At 48.6% G+C, this 20,642-nt stretch overlaps 2 protein-coding genes across 4 annotated transcripts in view; one reads left to right on the top strand and one right to left on the bottom strand.

Annotated features, from left to right (window-relative positions):
• The window catches only part of LOC144146784 (tumor protein p63-regulated gene 1-like protein), a 44,027-nt gene extending 33,160 nt beyond the window's left edge, over window positions 1–10,867 (bottom strand). Inside the window, exons 1-2 of one of the 3 annotated variants that reach the window (XM_077678714.1) lie at window positions 10,590–10,867; window positions 596–720 (exon numbers count right to left, since the gene is read on the bottom strand). In XM_077678714.1, coding sequence (XP_077534840.1) covers window positions 596–720; window positions 10,590–10,812 — 348 coding nt within the window. In that variant the 5' untranslated portion in view covers window positions 10,813–10,867. Of the gene's footprint in view, window positions 1–589; window positions 721–10,589 lie in introns of all 3 variants that reach the window. The other 2 variants (XM_077678713.1, XM_077678716.1) reach the window with 2 other exon arrangements.
• Window positions 10,868–14,024: 3,157 nt separating this feature from the next.
• LOC144144775 (TNF receptor-associated factor 5-like) lies at window positions 14,025–16,251 on the top strand. Its single transcript, XM_077676286.1, has one exon. It carries the CDS (start codon window positions 14,562–14,564, stop codon window positions 15,849–15,851), a length of 1,290 nt encoding a protein of 429 aa, XP_077532412.1. The 5' UTR covers window positions 14,025–14,561; the 3' UTR covers window positions 15,852–16,251.
• The last annotated feature ends 4,391 nt before the right edge of the window (window positions 16,252–20,642 follow it).

Here is a 20,642-nt window from a genome sequence, read left to right on the forward strand (position 1 = left end):
CACTCCGCTCTCTTCTTGTCCCTTCATGTTACACCTATCATCTTCCGCTCCATTGCCCACTGAGTCGTTCTCAATTTAAGTTGAATCCTCTTAGTCAGCCTCCAAGTTTCTGCCCCGTAGGTGAGTACTGGTAAGGGTATGACTATTTAAATGACATGATTTTCGAAGCCTCTGGGTTACACTACGACGATAGCTGCCATGACGGAACGCCGTGCGGCTCTACTTGGGTCCAGCGAGTGAGCTACGATGACAAAGCGAGCCCCTAAAGTGCTCTGCACTTAAAACTTCCCGCCTGTCTTATCCCAACTTCAACTAATGCAGTGTGCCCATGTTTATCAAACACCTTTCCCTGAGCCCTGCGAGAAGGGTAATACTATATTGGCACTGCCCCAAATCTGAGCCCAAGCAAACAGGGATAAAAGGCAGCAATGTTAGGCATTCGCAGTAGAATATAAAAAAAAAGAGACACTTGAAAAAGGAACATCCCCAACAATGAACTTAACTAAAACAAGAGGAGGGAGAGAACACTGTCACTGAAATCACAGCAAACGCAAGCAAGCACCTCCAGAGGAGGACCCCCCTTGCTCACCCGTACAGAAAAGTACTCCTTGGTCTCTTCCTCCGATATCTCGCGAGAGGACTGTCGCACGAGGCTCGGAACGGACGCCGTGGACACGTTCTCGGCTGTGCTCACCGAATTCCTCTCCAGACTGCCAGCAGCTGTTCCACAGAAAGAGCAAGGCACGCACCCAGTCAGGATTGATTTATTGTGCCCTAGTGCGCAATTTCTCCCTTATTCCCATAAACGTGGTACATGTCTGAGCATGGCCCTTTGTTGCGAGAAAATTATCAATAAATAACACCACAGCGTACCATTGAGACTAGGTGTTAGAAGCACCTCAAGTAGAACGTTGGGTGTAAGCCAAGCCAGAGTGAAAGGTCCTCGGTTAAGTTAGGTCATGAAGGGGGCTTCAAAACGTTTAGCAAGTTCAATCCAGGATTTAATGCGCCAAAGCTAAATGGGTTGCGAGGTATGCTGTAGTGGAGGTCAACGATGAATGGGTTGTTTAACGTGCACTCAAATATGTTACGCGTGGCATTGTTTGTGTTTTGGTTTCATCAGAAATAGTCACTCACAACATGGTTACAAACATGACCCCACATGCATAGCAACAGAACACTTCTTATAAAGGTCCTAAAGTTGGTCCAATTGGAAAAAAAATTCACTTTCGGTAACTCACTCAGCCTCACTCCAGCCCTGAAAGACGTCTTTTAACCAAAGGAATACAATAAATATTGAAAAACTCTCAAATTTTGTGCTGCAGAATGCCAGCAATGTTTCAGAATGGTAAATGGTTTAGAAACACAGTTATAACTGCGTTCATAGCATTCAAGTAATGCAATTGAACAGAACTAGACGCATCAGTATAATCGCACAGTTGCGTTTCGAGGCAGTGGCTTTGGCTGGCAGTCGCCCAATCGCAATCGATTTGATGTCCTAAAGACACCGTAAAAAAAGTGGCCACTGCTTAATCTATTTTCCTGAATGCCTAGATTTTTTTAGGCTTGCCATAAGACTGGTATTACTGTTACTAGGACAAAGCATTATTCCTAATGAACCAAGCTTGTATTTCCTCTTTATAGCCTTTATAAAAACCAATAACACAGTGTTTTTGGCACTAATATTATGCCAGACACTTTGCCTTCTAAGCAGCTTTTCTATCCAACTTTTCTTTCTTTCTTATCCTTCTGCTGCTGCCAGGACCATTTGCTTTCTCTTAAATGCATACATGACATCGTACAAGCTATAGAAGACACAAGAAAATACGGTGCTCGAACTCCAAAGTAAGGTTTTTACCCCGAAGCAACATCAGGGAATTCGAAGCACAGTAAACGGGTTTTGCTCTTTCAACGCAACTACCTCTTTTGTTATTTTGTTTTTTTTTTTGCAGAGGCACGAGATGCTTCATGTACCACACAGACCTTTCCGTAATTCGGTTTGATCCATGGAACAGTCGGTGCACTAATGAATGGGTAGCATCAAATTTCCCAGAGGCTACATTGTCACGACACGTGAAGGTTCGTATGGTGTTTTCCCAGCTAAACCGCTCAGGGAAAAGTCAAACGCTGAAGTCGTCGACGTTCACTTTTTGGATACGAGCACAGAACATCAACTGCGTAAAGTGACCTGGACTTCCTTCAACACACAAGCCTGCACGCCCCTTCAATTTTTCAAATGTTAACACTAGCTGCATTTGCCTGCTTGCAACACATTGGCAGAGTAAAGCAATCTTCATGAGCTCCCAACATTGCAAAGCCTGCTAGACTCGACTGAAAAAAGTGTACAGTGATATCTCGATATAACAAACTTCAGGGGACCGTGGAAAATTGCTCGTTATTCTGAAAGGTCGTTATAGTGAAAATCGCAAAATTTAAGAAAACGAATAGTATTTCAATGCCTAAAACGACCTACGTGTACAGCAGTGCATCCTTGGAGTCATTTTTCACAAAAAAAAAAATGCACTAGTGATCATGAAACAATGCACGTTTATTTAAAGTGGTTGGCGATTTTCATCTAGCACGAGTAGCACAAGCTTCCTAGCACGAAGGACTCAAACTCTTACACATTCCTGGGGAGTGAATCAGTGGCCGTGCGGTTTTTCCCCGGACATGTGCGGAGTTTTTGTATGCTGTCCACCACATCCGCAGTCGTCGCGTGCTCGTCGTAGTCTTCGAGTGCTGTTGCGGTACCCTCAGAGGCATCGTTGTTCATGCCATCCTCGCTGCCATCTTCACTTCTTCATCCTGGACGCTGGGCAATGAATGTCCTCTGTTGTCAGCTCCGCTGATGTCCGTGAAGATCCAGCAAGCCACGTGAGCAGCGGCGGAACGTAGAAAAAGTTGGGGTGAGCGCGAATAGCGCGGCCGCGGCTTTCGGGACGGAGAAGGCTACCCATGCTTCATTTTCTCTCTTCTCCTCACCTTTTTTCTCCCTCTTGCATCGGCTGCCGCATTCCGCGGAGCAAGTTGCAAGACGTCCTCTTCTTCGCTGCGCTTTGCCGTGTCGTCTACTAGCACGCTGCCCCGGTTGCCGCGATTGTTTAACGGACTTCTAAGAGTCTCCGGCCTTGAAAATATGAGTTCGTAGTACTGAGGTGTTGTTAACATGGCACGAAACTAAATAAAACGATCGTTATTTTGAAACGTTCGCTATTCTGAAGTACGTTGTAGTGAAATAATTTTACATTAAAACTATAAGCAGTCGGCGTGGGACTTCTTAAACGCTCGTTAATCTGAAAAGTTCGTTAATGTGGTGTTCGTTGTACCGAGGTTTGACTGTATTTCATCAAATCCTCAAATATAATGTCCTTTCACTCTATTTCTCACGGCAGCGACCACAAAGCGTCGATATCATTGACGTGGTGAATGACCTGGATTTAGTTAAATTCGACCACGTGAACCTCTAAGCCGTCATTCACACAGCTGTTTTTCACCTCGTCACGTCACCGTCTTCCGTCATGGGCGACGGTTTCTCAGACGATTTCTGGCCGAAAACGGTGCGATGGTGACGGGAGGCCGAGCACTACATTTCCATTCCGTCAACACGACAGGACCACGCCCCATGGTAAACCAGCCAATCAGAAAACAAATTTTTACGGCTTAATTTAGCGAAAAGAGCACACGTAAAAATATAAGCATTTTCATTACTTCTCAGATTAAGGACGCTCAATTCTAGGCTAAACAGATCACTAGGCAGACGACCCTGTACTCTGACGGGGAGCTCCAGTACGAACGCTACTCCGTTTACGTCTCCGTCGCGGTTTCTTGACGTGACGGTGCCGTGACGAAGAAGGTGACGGTTGTGTGAATGAAGACTAACCCTGCCTTTCGCGAACCCTTCAAAAAAATTTCCACCACCAATACCACCCTTGGATGATTGCTATCACTATACTTCTACATGTGCTTATACCTGAGCTCTGTTTCCATGCAAACGATGCCGTCCACATACTACTCTGCATCCCACGTAATGTTCGATGCAGTCCTAAAATGAACTGTTTTGCAACAGCCCAGGTGCTAGCTTGTTCCGCCTGGCCGTTCTTTATCGCTGCTGCGCAAGGGTGCATACAGCTGGATGTATTGACACCCGCCGCGGTGGCTCAGTGGCTAGGCGTTGCGCTGCTGAGCACGAGGACGCGGGTTCGATTCCCGGCCGCGGCGGCCGCTTTTCTGATGGAGGCGACAAGCAAAAACGCTCGTGTGTTCGAGATTTCAGCGCACGATAATAATCCCCAGGTGGTCGAAATTAATCCGGAGCCCTCCACTACGGCGCGCCTCATCGCCTGGGTAGCGTCGGCGCGTTAAACCCCACAATCAATCAATCAATCAATCAAGAGATGCATGGACGCACTAACAACTACCGCGAAAGAAAAAAATTCCCCCGCACCTCCCCGAAGGGAATCGTGCAGAAATGCGAACGCATTGGGTGCACCGATGAGTGTGTTGCGAGTAATGGCGTAATTAATGACGAGAGTGTGAACGTAATCATTTATTCATTAGCACCTGTTTGTATTATCGTTGTACCTGACGGCCACAATCACTGCCTTGTAATTGCTAAAGTGCACGGTCAAAGGGTCTTTGAGAAGCATACGCGCATCACAGTTTCGCGTAAAGACCAGATCAATGCAACTCCCGTGAATGGTAGTGGGGCACGTGTCGAAGCCGGCAGAGAGACAATGCATAGAGTGCCTAGTCTGCATGTACTCGACCAGCCACTCGCCACTCTTCTTGCGCACGTCAACGTTGAAGTCGCCAACCAAGACTATGGGGTCAGAGGGTTTGGAGCGCACGCACACACTTTCCATAGGGACCGGGCGGCCGTTGTATGGCACCACCGTCGTTTCAGCGAACAGCGCCGCCCGTGGCGAACCGCTCGTCAGTGGAATGCCGGTGGCGGTCAGCGCAGCATAGTTGTGCATGGCTTTCTGTCGTTTTTCTGCGGTGCGGCTTTCAAAGCGACCGTATCCCCACGTTCATTTTTCAGATCGGTATATCTTGAGTGTGGATGTGACGTTTACGAGGCATGTCATGTGTGTTATTTACGCCCATACTCAGTATGTACAAATAGCAGACGACGCTCAATACGCCAAGCTGGAAGTCAAGCTGGAAGTGAAAGTTCGTTGCTTCATGCAATTTTTTCATGCCTGCATGCAGTTTTGTGAATCGAGGAGTATATTGCCGCTAAATGCTCCCACAAAGCCGGTGTGTGCAACCGATCTAGGAATGCTGCGGCGCTGGCCTTTGGCAGTTGATGACGAAACGGCGCCGACGTCGTGCACAAGCGAAAGACAAAGTTGGAGGGTGTCTTCGAAGATTTACCTCAAAACAGAAATTGTGACCGACGACGCTTCCGTATCTTCATTACCTACGGCTGAAACGTGTTTAATTACACAGAAATGCTCTTATGCAGTCATCGGGATTCGTTGATAGAATAAATACCGCATGATAGCAGAATGTTATTGCTTGTCGTGGGGAAGCATTGCTTTACAAGAATTGCAATGGTTGCTGGCTAGTTGGTAAATGGTTTTTCAAAAACCAATTCCTGCGTGGCTGAAGGACGCAAGACAGGAGGGTGCCCGAAACCCGTACTCAGCTTCACACCTGAATGCTGCGGTCGGTTTACAAGCTGCCACCTACGCTTGAAAAATCATGCACACCTCCGTCTAACGACGATGATAGTTTATCGCAAAGCTCTATCGTATGGGTTTCCTTGGTTGCCTTCTGGATTTAAACCTTGACTAGTTCAGCGTCGAATTTGACCAGCACGCAGTTTGGTCTTTAGATCGCAGCGTCTTTGACTTTGACCATTTCCCATTCGATTTCGCACGAAGAAAGCTTTGTGTTCAACCGTCATAATCATTAGACGGAGGGCTAGATGATTTTGCTGTTTAATGTTGAACTTCCATGCCCCCTCTCCAGATCTAAACTTTTTCCAGCGTGTCGGAAATGTGTCTGTGGTGGGGGACTCGGGCTCATGCACCCATATTTGAGGCAACTAATCGCGCGTTTTTGGTGTCTTCACCAGGCATTACACGATTTTTTAGATACTCTGTAAAGAATGCTTAAGCATTAAAAAACATTGGCTGACGTTAACACTGCCACATTTTTTAACTATCGGTGCCAGCCTTTATTCTACGCAGGTGGTAAAACGGGAAGGGGAGGAGGGATGGTTTGTAGCTTGGGCTGTTGAGTTGGTGAATAACTTTGACTCTTGATAAAATGACCACCACAAACGTGGGATTTCCACTTCGGCTTTCAGGCTCCCATGCTGTCACAGTGTCGCTCACAAAAACCGAAGGTACAAAGCTCACGGTTACAGAAAGTAAACTACCGCAACATTTCTACGGCTACACGGTAATCCATCTCGTATGCAGGTGCATTTCTATTTAAAGCACACGTATCGAGGTATCCCAGAGCTAAGGCTGGCGTGGAAACCGTGGTCATTGAAACCAGTGAAGATAATTTAAAGTGGTAGAAATGAATTGTAATATTGCTAATAGTTTTATTCCTACTCAGATCGCGCGGAGCCAGGCGCAGAACGCTGCGAAAAGCGCTTGTGTCAATGTAGCCCTTTCCCAACCTTACAAGCATCCAATAAGTTTCCGTAGCCGTGAGTGCATTTAAGAAGAAAATAATACTAATAATAGTAGTTTTATTCGTAATCAGAACGGGTGGAGCCAAGCGCAGATCGCAGCAAAAAGCGCTCGTGCCATTGCAGCCGATATCCAACTTTAGACGCGTCCGACAAGTTTACGTAGTCATTACAGCATCTAAGAACCCAGCACATCTGTTTAGACATCGTTTCATCTCACATGTCTGCTCACAACGCCACCAAAACATAGAAAGCACCGAAGCAAACACGCCAAAAACGACGGGAGGCTGTGTAGTCCAATGCACCGGCTCATTCCACTGACGAAGGGAGCGCCGAGTGGTGGCGCCACCCGTCCAGCTGCCCGGTCCCTATTCGCCGCGAGCTCGACATGTAGGTGGCGACAGCGTCGCGCTGCTAGTGTGGATGCTCCGCTGAGCGGCCCGTAAGAATGCACACTGTGGGCGCGCTTCGTGCCTTTTTTCCCCCGATTGTGCGCACGAAATGTGCAAACAAGAGTGGTATAATGTAGTTCGGTTCCTCAACGTTCAATGTATAGCATGGAAGCGGCAGTCAGTTTTCATTACTACGCCAAAAAAAGCGACGACTCATCGGGAATCTCAGAATGGCCGTAATTGTGACAATGAACTTGTACGCTGTGGCTCGTAGCAAGCTCGATCTTTCCAGACTATGGATTTGAGCCTTCAATAAAAGCATAAATAGAAACAAATCAGGAAGCCGCGATCTCTGAAATTCAGTTTACAACGGCAATCTCAATCGCTTTCACTGGTAGCATGACGCATTCTTGCATTTGTGGGATGCCCTGAAATGGTAACACTATACTTAACTGCCCCGAAATTCTTTCTAAGAGCTGACGATATTTTTTGTGTTTCAAAAGGCAACATAAAATTACTGAATTTTGATCAGCGCAAAGATATAAATGTAACCGCTCTAACGGGTCTTTTAAATGAAATTTTAACGACTCTGAAGGAAGGTTTGATGAACAACGGTTTCGGATCAATTATTTACGGCTTTCGTCGCAAGTGAACTCGCGAATTGAATTGTCAACGCACGCAGTACAATCAACATCTCATGTTTAGCTAGGTTTTCGCAAAGTGACAAGCAGCTGTTTACAGTGTGCAAACCAAGCTTCTGGGACCTCACAGTGAGCACAAATTTTCTGTTACGGCTGCTATGTTGACAATTTGCGTTCCTTTTAAAATCTAACAGGTGCCTGCAACAGCGAGATGTGTTTGCATTCTTGCGTATAAGGTTGCTTACGAACCCTAAAGATGGCAATAAATGAAGTTGCGCTGTTGCAGATGTAGTAAAACATTTCCTTTTTTATTTCTCGTTGCGAATCAGCGCAACGGGTTCCCGGTAACTACTTTGTTTTGTAAACTGAATATCGCTTTTGTCATGGCATTTAATTCTTGAGGATTGGTTAAAAAATGAAATTCTGTGCATTTAGTTTTTTTTTTCGCGAAAGGTAAGGGGGGGGGGGGGGGCTCCTGCCAACGTTGCAAGAGCAGCGAGAAGAGAACGCATGTAACGCGAAAAGCCAAACTATAGTTATCAGTATTACTTACAATCGAAACTACACATAGGCGTCGTGTTCTGTAGCGGTGAAAAAGCAGTACGTATTTTCAAAACTGATTAACTCCCCTTTGGTCCGGGATTGTCCAGGAATTGTGGCTCGCCTTTCAAAATTGTATTGAAAGCAAGCATTGTGGGGAAAAAAAAAAAAACAGCGAGTCATGGCGCACACCCCTCACACATGTGGGCAACAACGCGCATTATATTACGCGTTTTCTCTTCTTTCTTTAAACTTACGTCCACCATAAGAGGTTAAGACGTGACCATATTAGGCATTTGGTTATACTGAGTGAGACATTTCTGGACAAGGTGATTCATGTCGGATTTGAAAATGATCTATATGAAAATGACACACGAAATGTCACATGACACTCGCAAACTCACAACTGCTTAATTTTGCCGAGAAATCTCCCCTAAATACTCTTGCGCATCCATAGAAACGTATTTTAAATAATACGTAAAATTAGCAACTCGATACATTTGAATAAATGTTTATTCCTCCTCTTCAGTATAAACAACGACTGTCCAAAAATGGTATTTATTTTAGGAAAGGTACGGGAAGGACACGATCACACATGGGCGATAGCGCACGGGTCGTGTGCAGCGTAAATGTTTTTCTTTGTTTCTTCTTTCTGTAAGGACACAGCGCAATTTTACAAGGGTGTGGAATTTGCACGCGTGTGCACAGGTCTTGTCGCTGCTTACCCGTTTCGCGTACTAAACTTTTATCCTTTAAATAATCACCACGCCACCTTCAAAAAGCACCCTTAGACGTTCCCGAAACGGCAGACGACTGCACTCAACAATCAGTAAAGTGCAATGTGTGGAAGCAATGTGTATAACAAGTTTCACACTCAAGCTGTGACCAGGGCGAAGATGTTACGTGGAATTAAACCAGCGCATTAACCCGCAACGGCCGCTGATTATTGCGTTTCTAGAGGAAATGCGCAAGCAGAGGTAACTAAGACATTGCTTACTGCCAAACGAGCACACATATTGGCTGTTTTGTCGTGTGCAGCACGCGTCTTGCGCCGCACGCAATGGGAAAAAGCAGACGACGCGAGAGCGCCATCCACACTAGGAGCGGTTCGTCCCGCCGCCGCCAGGGGCCGACTGTGTTCGCGCTCGGGGCGAATAGCCGCGTCCAGCTGCGCGGCAACGGCGCCTCGAGCGAGGTTGGGCGCGAGGTACACGGTCACCACAAAGACTCCGTCTCCGGTGTAGGCAAGGGTGTACAAGTCCTTGTACGGAGACGTGTCTCGAACGGGAGACGTGGCAACGGCGTGCGATATCAAGTTCCCATACACGTTAGACACGAGACTAACACCGCAGTACTCGCCGTCCTTGCCGCTTCGAGCAAACTAGTACAGCTCGCTTCAAGCGCATGCGTTCGGCATTGAGCGCGGAGAGATAACACCTGTGGGCGCACGCCGACGGAGCACGACAACCCCCGACTAAGAAATGCATTCGCATTTACGACGACGACGACGACGAAGGCAGAACTACGAGGCGCGCGCTCACGTGCGCTCGCGCTGGAGGAATGCAGGCGCACGCCGCTCGATGGACGCAAGACAACCCCCGACTAATAAATGCATTCGCATTTAAAAATAGGGCGCAATGCGCTGACGCGGAGCTCTACACTGAGAGCTCTCTTCCCGACGGCGCAGGGGAAATGCGCTAAATCGGCGGCGCAGTAAAACCACCTGTATGAATAGCGGCGGGGTGCAAAGTTAAACCGCGTGTAACACGAGTAGCCGAGGGGCGCCTCGAAACCGTGCCGGAAACATAAAGTAAGGAAAAAGACAGGTGCAAAAGAGAAATAAAAGCTTCTACGAACGGTAGGCGTTGTCGTCTGCGCGCACGAACAGAAAGAGTAAAACCTCCATTTATGATGCCATCAGCGATGACGGAAAATTACAAGTGGGAGTTTCCTACTCGGCACGTACGTACGTCAAAGTAAAAAGTGTCCTGGGGAGATCACAAAACGTTACAAAGCGTAACGGAAGGTGGGAAAAAAGCGAATAGAGACAAGAACGTCGAACGTTGCGTGTTACGTGTCGAAACAATCGGTAAACCTCTCGACACATGCCGCTCAAGTGCGCGACCTATCAAAGCACAGTTTCCACATTTCATGCAGGCACGGATCGCTTGTTGCAGATGGATTTTATATATGCAAACAATAATAAAATGCAAGAGTTTGCTAAGCGCACTAGGCTCGTTTGACTCGCTCGAATGACTCGCGAAAACTTCAACGCAGACTGAGCTCCGAAGCAGCGATAACGGCTGGTACTGCACCACAGTGCGGCATGAGGTCCCGGGCGTGTGAAATAACGTAGAAATTGCTTACGTGCGAGGCAGCGATTTGAAACCAAGCACGGAACATCGACACCGCGCTGCTCCGACGTTGGGTTAGGAGAGGTGGCCTCGGTCGTTTCCTGGCTCAGCGAAAGAGTCATGCCTCGGAAATCAGCTTCTGGTAAGTCCTCGAGACGCTCGACGTCACTTAATTCACCGGGGCTAGGAACGGTATTCGCGTTTCTGGTGAACTTTGGCAATCCTAGTCCAGCCATTGCGTGCAGACGGCAGACGGGCCCAGGAAGCTCCTCGGTGTGGATTGGATTGCAATGGCTGCTTGTCTTTTAGCAGTCCTTCTTCTTGTTACATACAGATAATATAGTTCTTGTTATGCTTTTTTAGAAGAAAACTATAGCACCGGCAAGAGTTAAACAGTTTGTATTGATTATTTATTCAGTATCCTTTAAACTAGTTAAAATTGCTTTTAAGCTATTAGTTTGGACAAAGGAGCCGTGAGTTTCGCTTTCGGTTTCCAGGTGGAGCGTTTGTTATTGGTAGAGTGAACTAGAATACTTCTAGTTCACTCTAGTTATTGGTGTTGTACTGCGCCATGTAGCAAAGGAAAGCTTTCTTAGGTCTTAGACTGACCGATAATAAAGTCATTTTCTCCTTTTCGTTTTATTTTCTCTTACTTGCTCCATGAATTGCGCTGAAGAGCTAAAATGCGTACCACTGAACGAATATGATGTAGGCCACTTAGGCATCATTAATGTGCGGCAAGATATTGGAAGAATAGGTGTTCAGAAATTTCTCCTCCCCCAAAATAAAACCTGCGTGGACTAAAATCAAGTCTGTGAACTCGAGCATTGCCGCACGCAACCTGGAGCCCTCAGTTCAATTTATATCCCGGGCGTTACTACCACTACGTGCCATATAAAAGACATACCGCAGACATAGGTACCACGAAATATTTCAATGACCCGTCCAAGAATGAAGACATGATTGTATAATTCCGAAAGGAAAAAGGTGCACGGTAATATAATGCGCTGGCGTGTCGTATGTGAGGAAAGATGTGCACAGGATTCACTATTAGTATCTGGGATACAGCCATTTCTGATTAAGATCTTGTTGATTTAAATAAGTATTCTCTTGATGTACTCATGCACAATTTTTTCCCAATGAGAGTGACCAATTTCGTCAATAACGGAAGGCCACACCAAACAGTTCTTGGCACTCGATTTTTAGGCTATATCCTCGCTATACTGAAACCGAGCTGACTAACGTACGGCAATCTTGACGCGAACTTTTTGGTAGCAGGAGGAGCGAAAATTTGAGGGACGAACTTTTAGCACGGACTCGTAGCTGAACCTTATTGCGAAGGCTGTCCAACAATTAACATTCTAAAAGGGTTATGTAATGTATGAGCAGTGGCGACGAAAGAGTAATTAAAATACCAACAATACTTGAATTCATTTAAACAATATGAAGTGATTTCGGAAGATTGACGGAAACTTTTTTTTCACTCATATTACCTCCGCTGCAGTATGCGGCGTCGAATCCTAAATTTGCGTATTTGCTAACGGTAGCCGTCGAAATGGTCGATGTATTTGCTTCTGCGCAAACGGCGAGCCATGCTCCCACTCGTGGTCACACCCCGGCTCAAACGAGGGCGAGCTCCCGAGATTCGACGCCCTGTGGCCCAAGATGGGCCGCGCCACGGTACGACTCAACATCATCTCCTTCCCCCAAAAATCATCGCCGTTGTTTGAATTCTAAAGTTTGCCCCGTGGCGTAATGGACGAGCTCGTGTACACGGGTAATTTAAACGAGCAAACTGGTTTCGTGTATGCGCGGTTTACATTACGAACAACGCACAACCCTCCCGCTTCCCCTTTCCACTATACTCACTAGCAGCTTCCGTGACACCTAACTTGGTGGTGGCGGGGTATTTTATTAAGAAAGGAGGGAATTAACCAAAAAAAAAAAACTGGGGATATTGTTGAACTCAACGGGGAGTTCACCCTCATGCAACCCTAGCCCAGGCAAGGGGAGTGGGGTTTCAAAGGATAGGAAGAGAGAGAGTGGGGAGAGAGGGGTAGGAGAGTGGGGGACAGTCTATATCGCGTTTGTCTCGTCCAGAGCCTCGGCGGCTACAAACGCAGCGCTAGTCAAGTCACAACCAGGAAGTTGAGTAGGTTCCTGGTTGTGACAGGACTAGCGCTGTGCTTGCAGCTTCACACCGTCTGCGAGTGCCCGCACTCCCCTTTCACTCTATTCCCCACACTCACCCACTGGGAGCTGGCCCTGCAGGGCTCGACTTGTGGAGACCGGGACCACCTTTGCCTCCAGGGGCCAAGAGGTCGCGGATCTCTCTCTCTCTCTCTCTCTCTCTCTCTCTCTCTCTCTCTCTCTCTCTCTCTCTCTCTCTTCCCAAGATAGGGCTCGCGCCCTCCCATTTTACAAATAATGTTAGTGCTTCACCTTGTAGTAACTTGAAGTGGCCTTGTACGGCCTTACAGCGGTTAGAAGGGCCTCGCCTGACGCCATTAAAAAGTTAGCTTCGTCTTGAATTTTTTTTGTTGTTATTGAGGAGGTTCAGGAGAGCTTTTATTGCACGCGTAGCGAGACTGGGACACGGCCAAGGACTCAAAACAGCCCTCAGCTCAAGCTCCGGCCCAAGCTGCCTGCACAAAGGTAATATGAGCTTCCCCCTGCGCACGATTTACTTTGGACACACGCATATAACACGATGAATGTCTTCTCGTGGGTCTCATGAGGAACAATAAGGTGAAGATGCCTGCTGGATTTTCTACAGGTAATGTCCTGTGTAGGCCAAATTCAAGCGCAGTCTATGCAGGATGACTTCCTCGCGCTTGCTGAGCCCAGGTGGCATTCTGAAGGTGCACTTGGGATCAGTCACGTGAAGAGGTGGGTATTACTGCCTTGCGTCAGTCCAGATAGACATCTGCGCTTTCCATGTGGTTGATGAGGCAACTATTGCCGCATCCTTTCTCGTGAGTGGGATCGGCAGAGCTTGTGTTCAGAGACTGTGGGTGGATGAAGTCAGCTGCGTCGTTGCCGGCAACTCCGCAGTGGGCAGGAAACCACTGCAGATCCACGCCCTAGTGGCAGTCCCCGTCCAGAATCTGTTGACCCGGATCCCCTAGACGTTGTGATGATTGTGATGATGATGCTTCTTGAGGTATTCTCTAACCGCGCTCTTTTTCGAACAGCGAAGAAGAGCGGCCGCCCGTTCCATGATCCGCCCCGCTCAACGAGCATCACTTATTCCTCCTCCTCTTTTAGTACGTGGTGACTGGTCAACCCCATAGGGGTTCGGCTTGTATGTCTCGTTCGATCCTCACAAAGATAGTCGCACCTTTGAGAACGCGCCGTTCCACAGTATAGGGAAAAGGGGGCGCAACCGTAGGCCCCACGTCATCACTGAGCGCCCTACCATCTACGCGACCCTTGTTCGAAGTCCAGCGGTGTGGCGTCTACGGCGATGGAATCTACGTCAACAGCCCCAGTGCAACGTGGTCGCTTTCTGCAGTTCAACACCGAGTAGCAGGGAGAGCACCGTGACGCGGCGTACAACCAATCTACAGTACTCGTTCGACAAGCTAGCACTAATGGTTTAACGTTCGCTACATCACAGGAGTGCTGAGGTGATCGACACTTTTCACCCCATCGTCCTCCCCCTCCATTCTAGCACATTCCATTCCTGGACCGTGCCGCGCCTTTCGAAGCAGTAATGCGCTACCTTTCGATGACGATGAGAAATGCGAAGCGCAGACGCCGGGCCAATCTTTCTGCTGCACCGACTCCGGCGATACCATGTCATCATCATTCCTCCTCCCCAGGGATCGGGACCGCGAGAGCGTGCGCCGCTCGCGACAGCGTTCGAGCCCGCCGAACGAGCCAGCAGCCTGACGGTTCCCTCGGCGTGCCGGCGCGTCGGCCCTGACGAGAAAGGAACAAAGAAAGGGCAACAGACGCGCGTCCGCGGAGCCTGCAGACAGCGATGGCCACCTGCCAGCGCTACCTGACGGGTTTTTCTTTCGTGGGGGACTACACGAACATCGAGTTCCAGCAAGAGGTGCCCATCTACCGTATCTGCTCGCTTTGCGGCGCAGTTCCTTCGGAGCTCTACCTCACGAAATGCTCGCACTTCTTCTGCCCCAAGTGCTTCAGCAAGCTGCGCGACGACGACGTCTTCATGTGCCCTATGGACAACCAGCGGAGCCTCCCGGACCAAATATATCACGACACCACGTCGGCTGACATTCTGCAGAGCTTCCGCGTCGCATGCCCCAACAAGGCCAACGGCTGCGACCACGTGGGTCTCCTGAGTGGCCTCAAGGAGCACGCGAGCGCGTGCGGACACCAGAGCGTCCAGTGCGGCATGTGCATGAAGGAGATCAAGCGCCAGGACGTGGCGGCTCACGTGAAGAACGAGTGCCAGCGCCATCTGCAGCAGCCGCAGAAGCCGCAGCCGCCAACGGGGCCAGTGGCCAAGCAGGAGGCCGGTGAGGGGTCGGCCGTGGCTGCCTTCGCCCGCGCTGATGACGGCAGCCTCCTGTACGCCGGGGCCGAGGGCTACCAGATCACCGAGGTACGCGAGAAGCTGGACGACGTCTGCCGCGAAGTCAAGTCACTGAAGGAGAACTTCGCTGAGTTCGAGTCCATCCGGAGCACGGTGAACGCTGTCCAGGAGACCGTGAAGAACGAGATGAAGAAGATGCGCGAGGACTCGGCCGTGGCAAACAAGCGCATCGTGACCAAAATCGAGAAGATCCAGACCTACCTCAAGGGTCGCATCGACAGCATTGAGGACCGATTCCGCTCGAGCAAGTTTATCTGGCACGTCACCAACTTCGCCAAGCTCAAGGAGCAGGTGCTAGAGGGAAAGACCAAGTCGTTCTTCAGCGACGACTTCTACGTGGGTATCCAGGGTTACAAGATGTACCTCGGTGGGCACTTCTCCGAGAAAGACGACAAGGGCCGCACCTGCCTCAGCGTGTACGTCTACATAACAAAGGGCCCCTATGATCCGACTCTCGAGTGGCCCTACAAGAGGCGCAGTACCTTCATCATCGTGGACCAGAAAAGCAACTCGTACCATAAGATGGCTGAGATCGTTCCCGAAGAGTTGGGCCCTGACCTGGAGCACTGCTTCCAAAGACCCAAGGATGGCGAGAACGAGGGCATTGGCTACACGGCCATCATGACCCTGGAGGACATCGAGGACCCAGACAAGGGATACGTGGTGAACGACGCCTTCGTGATCCACTTCATCACTTGCGAGGTGTGAGGCTTCATGGGACACTTGTCTCCTTGCGTCACGACGCAGCGTGACGAAGGGAGCTGACCTGCCGTTGCTGCTGCCTGGACTGTGGCTCGCTGACCCCCGCCTTGTTTACAAACGGACGCACTAACTGTTAGCTCTAGGCAAAGGACGCAGCTTTGGCATCTTGAGGTGATTCCAACGCTAGCGCAGTGCTTGGTTTTTGCAGTTATCGCGAACGCTTGTAAAAAACGACGGGGGCCAATGCCACCCTTCTTTTTCGACTTGTAGTAGAACGCTGCCCACCTGATGATTGGTCTTTTGTCTTCTTTTTATTGTTGCGTCTTCAGTTGAGATACCGTGCGTCGCCCTCTGTGTCGCCCTCGTGTAACGTTTCTAGCAGGCTGCAGCAATAAATGGTCTTTGCTTCAAGCTTCAACACTGTGCCGGAGCTTATATTGCGATGTCTGCGGCATCAGAAGGCGGAAATAACCGGGGCCACATAAGCAGAGCGCAGGGTTAGAGTTAAAGCATCGTAGTGTGGATCATGTCGCTATATTTACGTCCTTACTCGCAAAGCTTTGTGCATTACCTTGCCGGATAGTCAAGACTCGGTACGTAAGAGTTTCTTAAATCATTTAAACAGAACAATTTCTGGGTAGAAATATATTTCGCGGCACACCTGATAAGTAGCGGCCTCGAGGGCACGACGACGCCTACATTGAGCACGCGGAAGTGGGCGAGTCGTGAAAGAAACCACCTATCAGCCGGTGTTTTTAGAGCACGCCAAGTCTTGTCAATGTATTCGCGCGGCTCAACGGCGCCAGCACATCTCGTCGAGCATACTAAGTCACTTCACCGAAAGCTTCTCGAAACCGGTGTAGTTCTGTCGATTAGACCACCAGTTTCCTTTTTCATGAGAGAGAGAGAGAGAGAGAGAGAGAGAGAGAGAGAATAAGTCTATTTTCTAACCACTTCGAAGGGAGGGTGTAACTCGTCCTCCTCCTCAGGTGGCGGCCAGGAGCCCGTGGGAGACAGCGGCACCCCCCCCCCCCCCCCCCGGCCAATCGGATCACTTTCTCCTGGAGTTGCGCATCTGTACTAAGTAGCGTGGTCCCCCAAATCATCGGTTGCGTAATTTCTAGCGATGAGAGGACCCTTGGTCGCTCTTTATATTGTTCCACGGTTCCATTCCCGTCCCTCGTCCCCCATGTACGGTATCAGATTGTCGTGTTATTTCATTTAACGCATTGTTATCGTCTATGGGGCTTGGTCAGGCCCAGAGCATATTCTGCGAGCTCACCCTGATTTATTCTCACCACGTCTAAAAAATGGACGGGCGGGGGGGGGGGGGAGGCAAGCTTCTGTAACAATACGGCAGATAGAAGCCCCGCCTTGGCCAGACTGCCTTGGCTTCTCTCAAACAACATATTAAACTACAGAGAGAAGAAGCTTGGCGGGACTCCCGCGGGGGTGGTGGTGGTGAAGGGTATTATTTAAGCGATTCGACACTATGTGATAACTACGTTGGCATATTTTGGTGTCGGATGTAATGGAGAAAGAAGAAGCAAAAGATAGCAGAACGGTGAGGGTCACGGAATGTTGTCGGGGCTAGGAAGCTCCAGGAAAGATTTTAAGGCGGAGAATAGGCGCCGCTCAGAATTTAGACTACTTGCACCTCGCAGCACATTGGATATTCTTCCAAACAGAATGGAGGAGTGATGTTGGGCTCGTTCAAAGCCTCTCATACATACTGGGTGAACCGGGGGTACAGACCAACATGGCGTATAGCAGAAAGGCCAGTAAGGAGGATAACCAGGGAAGCGCCCAGTTGGTGGCCCTACACGTAATAAGACGTCTATAAAAACACGGCAACCTTGTAGAAATCGGTGTAATTTAGTGTTTCCACGCTTGCCTCGACGAAATACGCCGTGCATGTCGACCGTGTTCGTAGCCTGAGATAAAAGAAGTGCCCCTTTCGAGACAGCTGGAGAGAGGTGTCGGGACATTTGTCACCCAGTACGCCCGCAGTTTTCGTGTACAATCCATTTATCGGCGGGTAAAACAGTTATGGGCGTAACTCATGGGGTCGTTTATACGACACAATGAATCAGACTAAGTGCTCAAGTCCAGGCTTAAGAGAGGAAAGGCTGGGTAGGGAGACAAGAACAACACCTTGTTATCAGTGCAACTGTAGGCGTAGCATCAGCGACTTGCGCAAGCGCGAAAAAAGAAGGAAGGACACCAAAGAAAAAAAAATCCGGGGTTTAATATAGACACCTGGCTGTAAGTTCCTCTATTACGAAGCACTACATGCCTTGGGCATTGGTAGGGAACGGACAAAAGTTCGCCGATTCCCAATGTGAAGCTTTTTCTTCAAAGGAATAACGATACTTTGTGAACAGAAAATTTTCGCTGGCCGGCTGGTGGTGAGGGCCAGGACGGTGAGGGGAACTTAGACATGCCTAGACAAGGAGCCCCCTGAACGGGCGGGGGCCGCAACACAAGCGCTTGCTTAAGTAGAAATGTTACCTTTCTTGGCGGGAATTAACGCAAGCAATGTCTTTCGGCGTGAATGCATTAATGTTTTATAAAAAGTTGCGCTACATAAGGTTGTATACCTTATCAACTAACCAAGGCGTCAAACAAAGTTCGACGGTCGAGTCCACTCCGACTTAGTGTTCATAACGTAAAAACTACTCTACGCTGGTATGGTTGCTTAGCTCAAGTAAAGCAAGACCATTCGTTTCTTAAAGGAACCACGCAACACCTTTTCCAACATTTTTCTGAATCCTAAATGCTTTCGGAACCTACTCAACAAACACATTTAGCAATTAGAGTAGGGGGTCGTAAGGTACCTTATCCAAAAATTACTGTTTATATATGCCCAGAAGACAACGTTGAACTTGCTCAACAGATTTTGTCTCTTATATTCCCGAGTCTTGGCGTTCTTCGACGGCTGGAATTACGTTATTACAGCGATGTAGCGGCTATTGGTCGGCTCTTTTCTTAGCAGCACTGATAAACGCATTTGATATCGATAGCCACTTAGAATGAAAGCCACAAAACCACTGCACAAAACCACAAAAGCAAAGAAATCAGTTAAGGCAAATCTGTTGCGACGAGCCAACCACGCAGTGCCACTCCATGCTGGCGACAACTATAACTTTCGCAGTGCTTCCAGAAGCGATGGAAAGACTTAAGGCGCTTATAGGAGGTGTTGAAGGGTCCGTTTAAGCCTCCAAGCTTAAACAAATAGATCCAGGATTAATGGCGCATGTTAGCATCGTTGTGGAATGGTCCAAGCTGGCACACTAACATTAGTACGAAAAGGTCCTCTCTTCAAATCCTAAAAATTACGGAATATAGTGCGTAAGCAGCATATATGCATGCTTATAGATCGTTGGCTAATACATTAGTAACGTTATGAGCGACTTGGAGGTATTTGTCACCGTTTACACCGGAAATGTCAAATCAATGCACGTGCCTGAAATTTTCGCACAACATTTGTGAATGCCATTTAGGTGGTGTAGTTCAAACACGCTGGCCAGTAGCGCAGAAATGAATTGTCTGTATCACATTAATCACTGTAGCCATGGCTTGCCCTTTTGTTTAGATAAGTCCAATTGCGCGCTCCACTTTTATTGTGCGGGGTACGGACGTGCACAAACACCGCTCCGAGTTCTCGTAACGGCCCCGTGGATACACAGCACTCACCGTGAAACAACACAGATGCTTTTACCCAGATGCCTACATAGTGGACATAAATTAGGACGCGTTAGCTATGGGTGTTCGTAAAAACGACATGTAAAGTGAACTTTAGTAGTAATGGTACTTCGTAGTAGTAGTTGTAGTTACGTTTTAAACGTTTACCGTGTGGTCAGCCTCCCAGGTCCGGGATTCCGCGAGCCTGCACAGAGATACAACGACGGCGCGCTGTATCTTTGTGACGGAGCTGGCAAACGCCGCATGCCTCGGCTATTGGGATTGTGTGTGGACGAGGCTGGGTTGTGGTGAACTTATAACGATCAAAATGGCGGTGACGTTTAGCATTCCTGTAGAGTGTCAACTGAACATCGTAATGAGGCGTAACGGAGATCTAGCTAGATTTCACGCAGACATTGTGTGTTCATAAGGCTTGTAATAGGCTTGCGCTACTTCCAAAAATATAGCCCCCCCCCCCCCCCCGCCAATTCCACTCTCTCACACAGCCACACGGAGATAGACGTAGAGAGAGAGAGAGAGAATATCTTTAATGAAAGCTGAAGAGGTCAGCCTCCCTAACGGTTGGGCGCCACACGGACACTCTGATTCCAGCCACCCGGAATATTGGGACCACTGTATACAGATTCGTATTCAGGGATCGGTCTTTCGCGAATGCTTGCTACTGCCAGAAATAGAAAAGATAAACAAAAGAACAAAGGCGGAAATTTAAAGCCGGAGTTAGTGGTGAAACGACATTTGTCTTCTTCATCACCGGCTCGAAAATTTCATCCCAGTGACACTCGCAGAGCTCTCAGCCGTAACACTACGGCACTGATTTAACTCACCATGGCAGTTATCCTTTTTTATACTACAAGGAATTCAAGCAATGCGAGGTCACTTGTTTTGTATATAGGGACGATAAACCTGGGTTGCGTAGAAATGAACATTTGTGATTTCATTAAAACAATTACGGGGTTTAATGCGGAGATGCTGCACCTTGGCTACGGATTATTGTGACAACCGGGGTATGTCTAAACGCGCGCCGAAACCTTCGCTTGTTAACTCTATCTGAAAGCGGCCGCCGCGTCCGGAATTTAACTTGCACCTTCGTGA

The sequence above is a fragment of the Haemaphysalis longicornis genome, unplaced genomic scaffold (genome assembly GCF_048455015.1).
Source record: "Haemaphysalis longicornis isolate Haplotype H1 unplaced genomic scaffold, Haemaphysalis longicornis Haplotype H1 scaffold_7, whole genome shotgun sequence".
NCBI lineage: Eukaryota > Metazoa > Arthropoda > Arachnida > Ixodida > Ixodidae > Haemaphysalis > Haemaphysalis longicornis.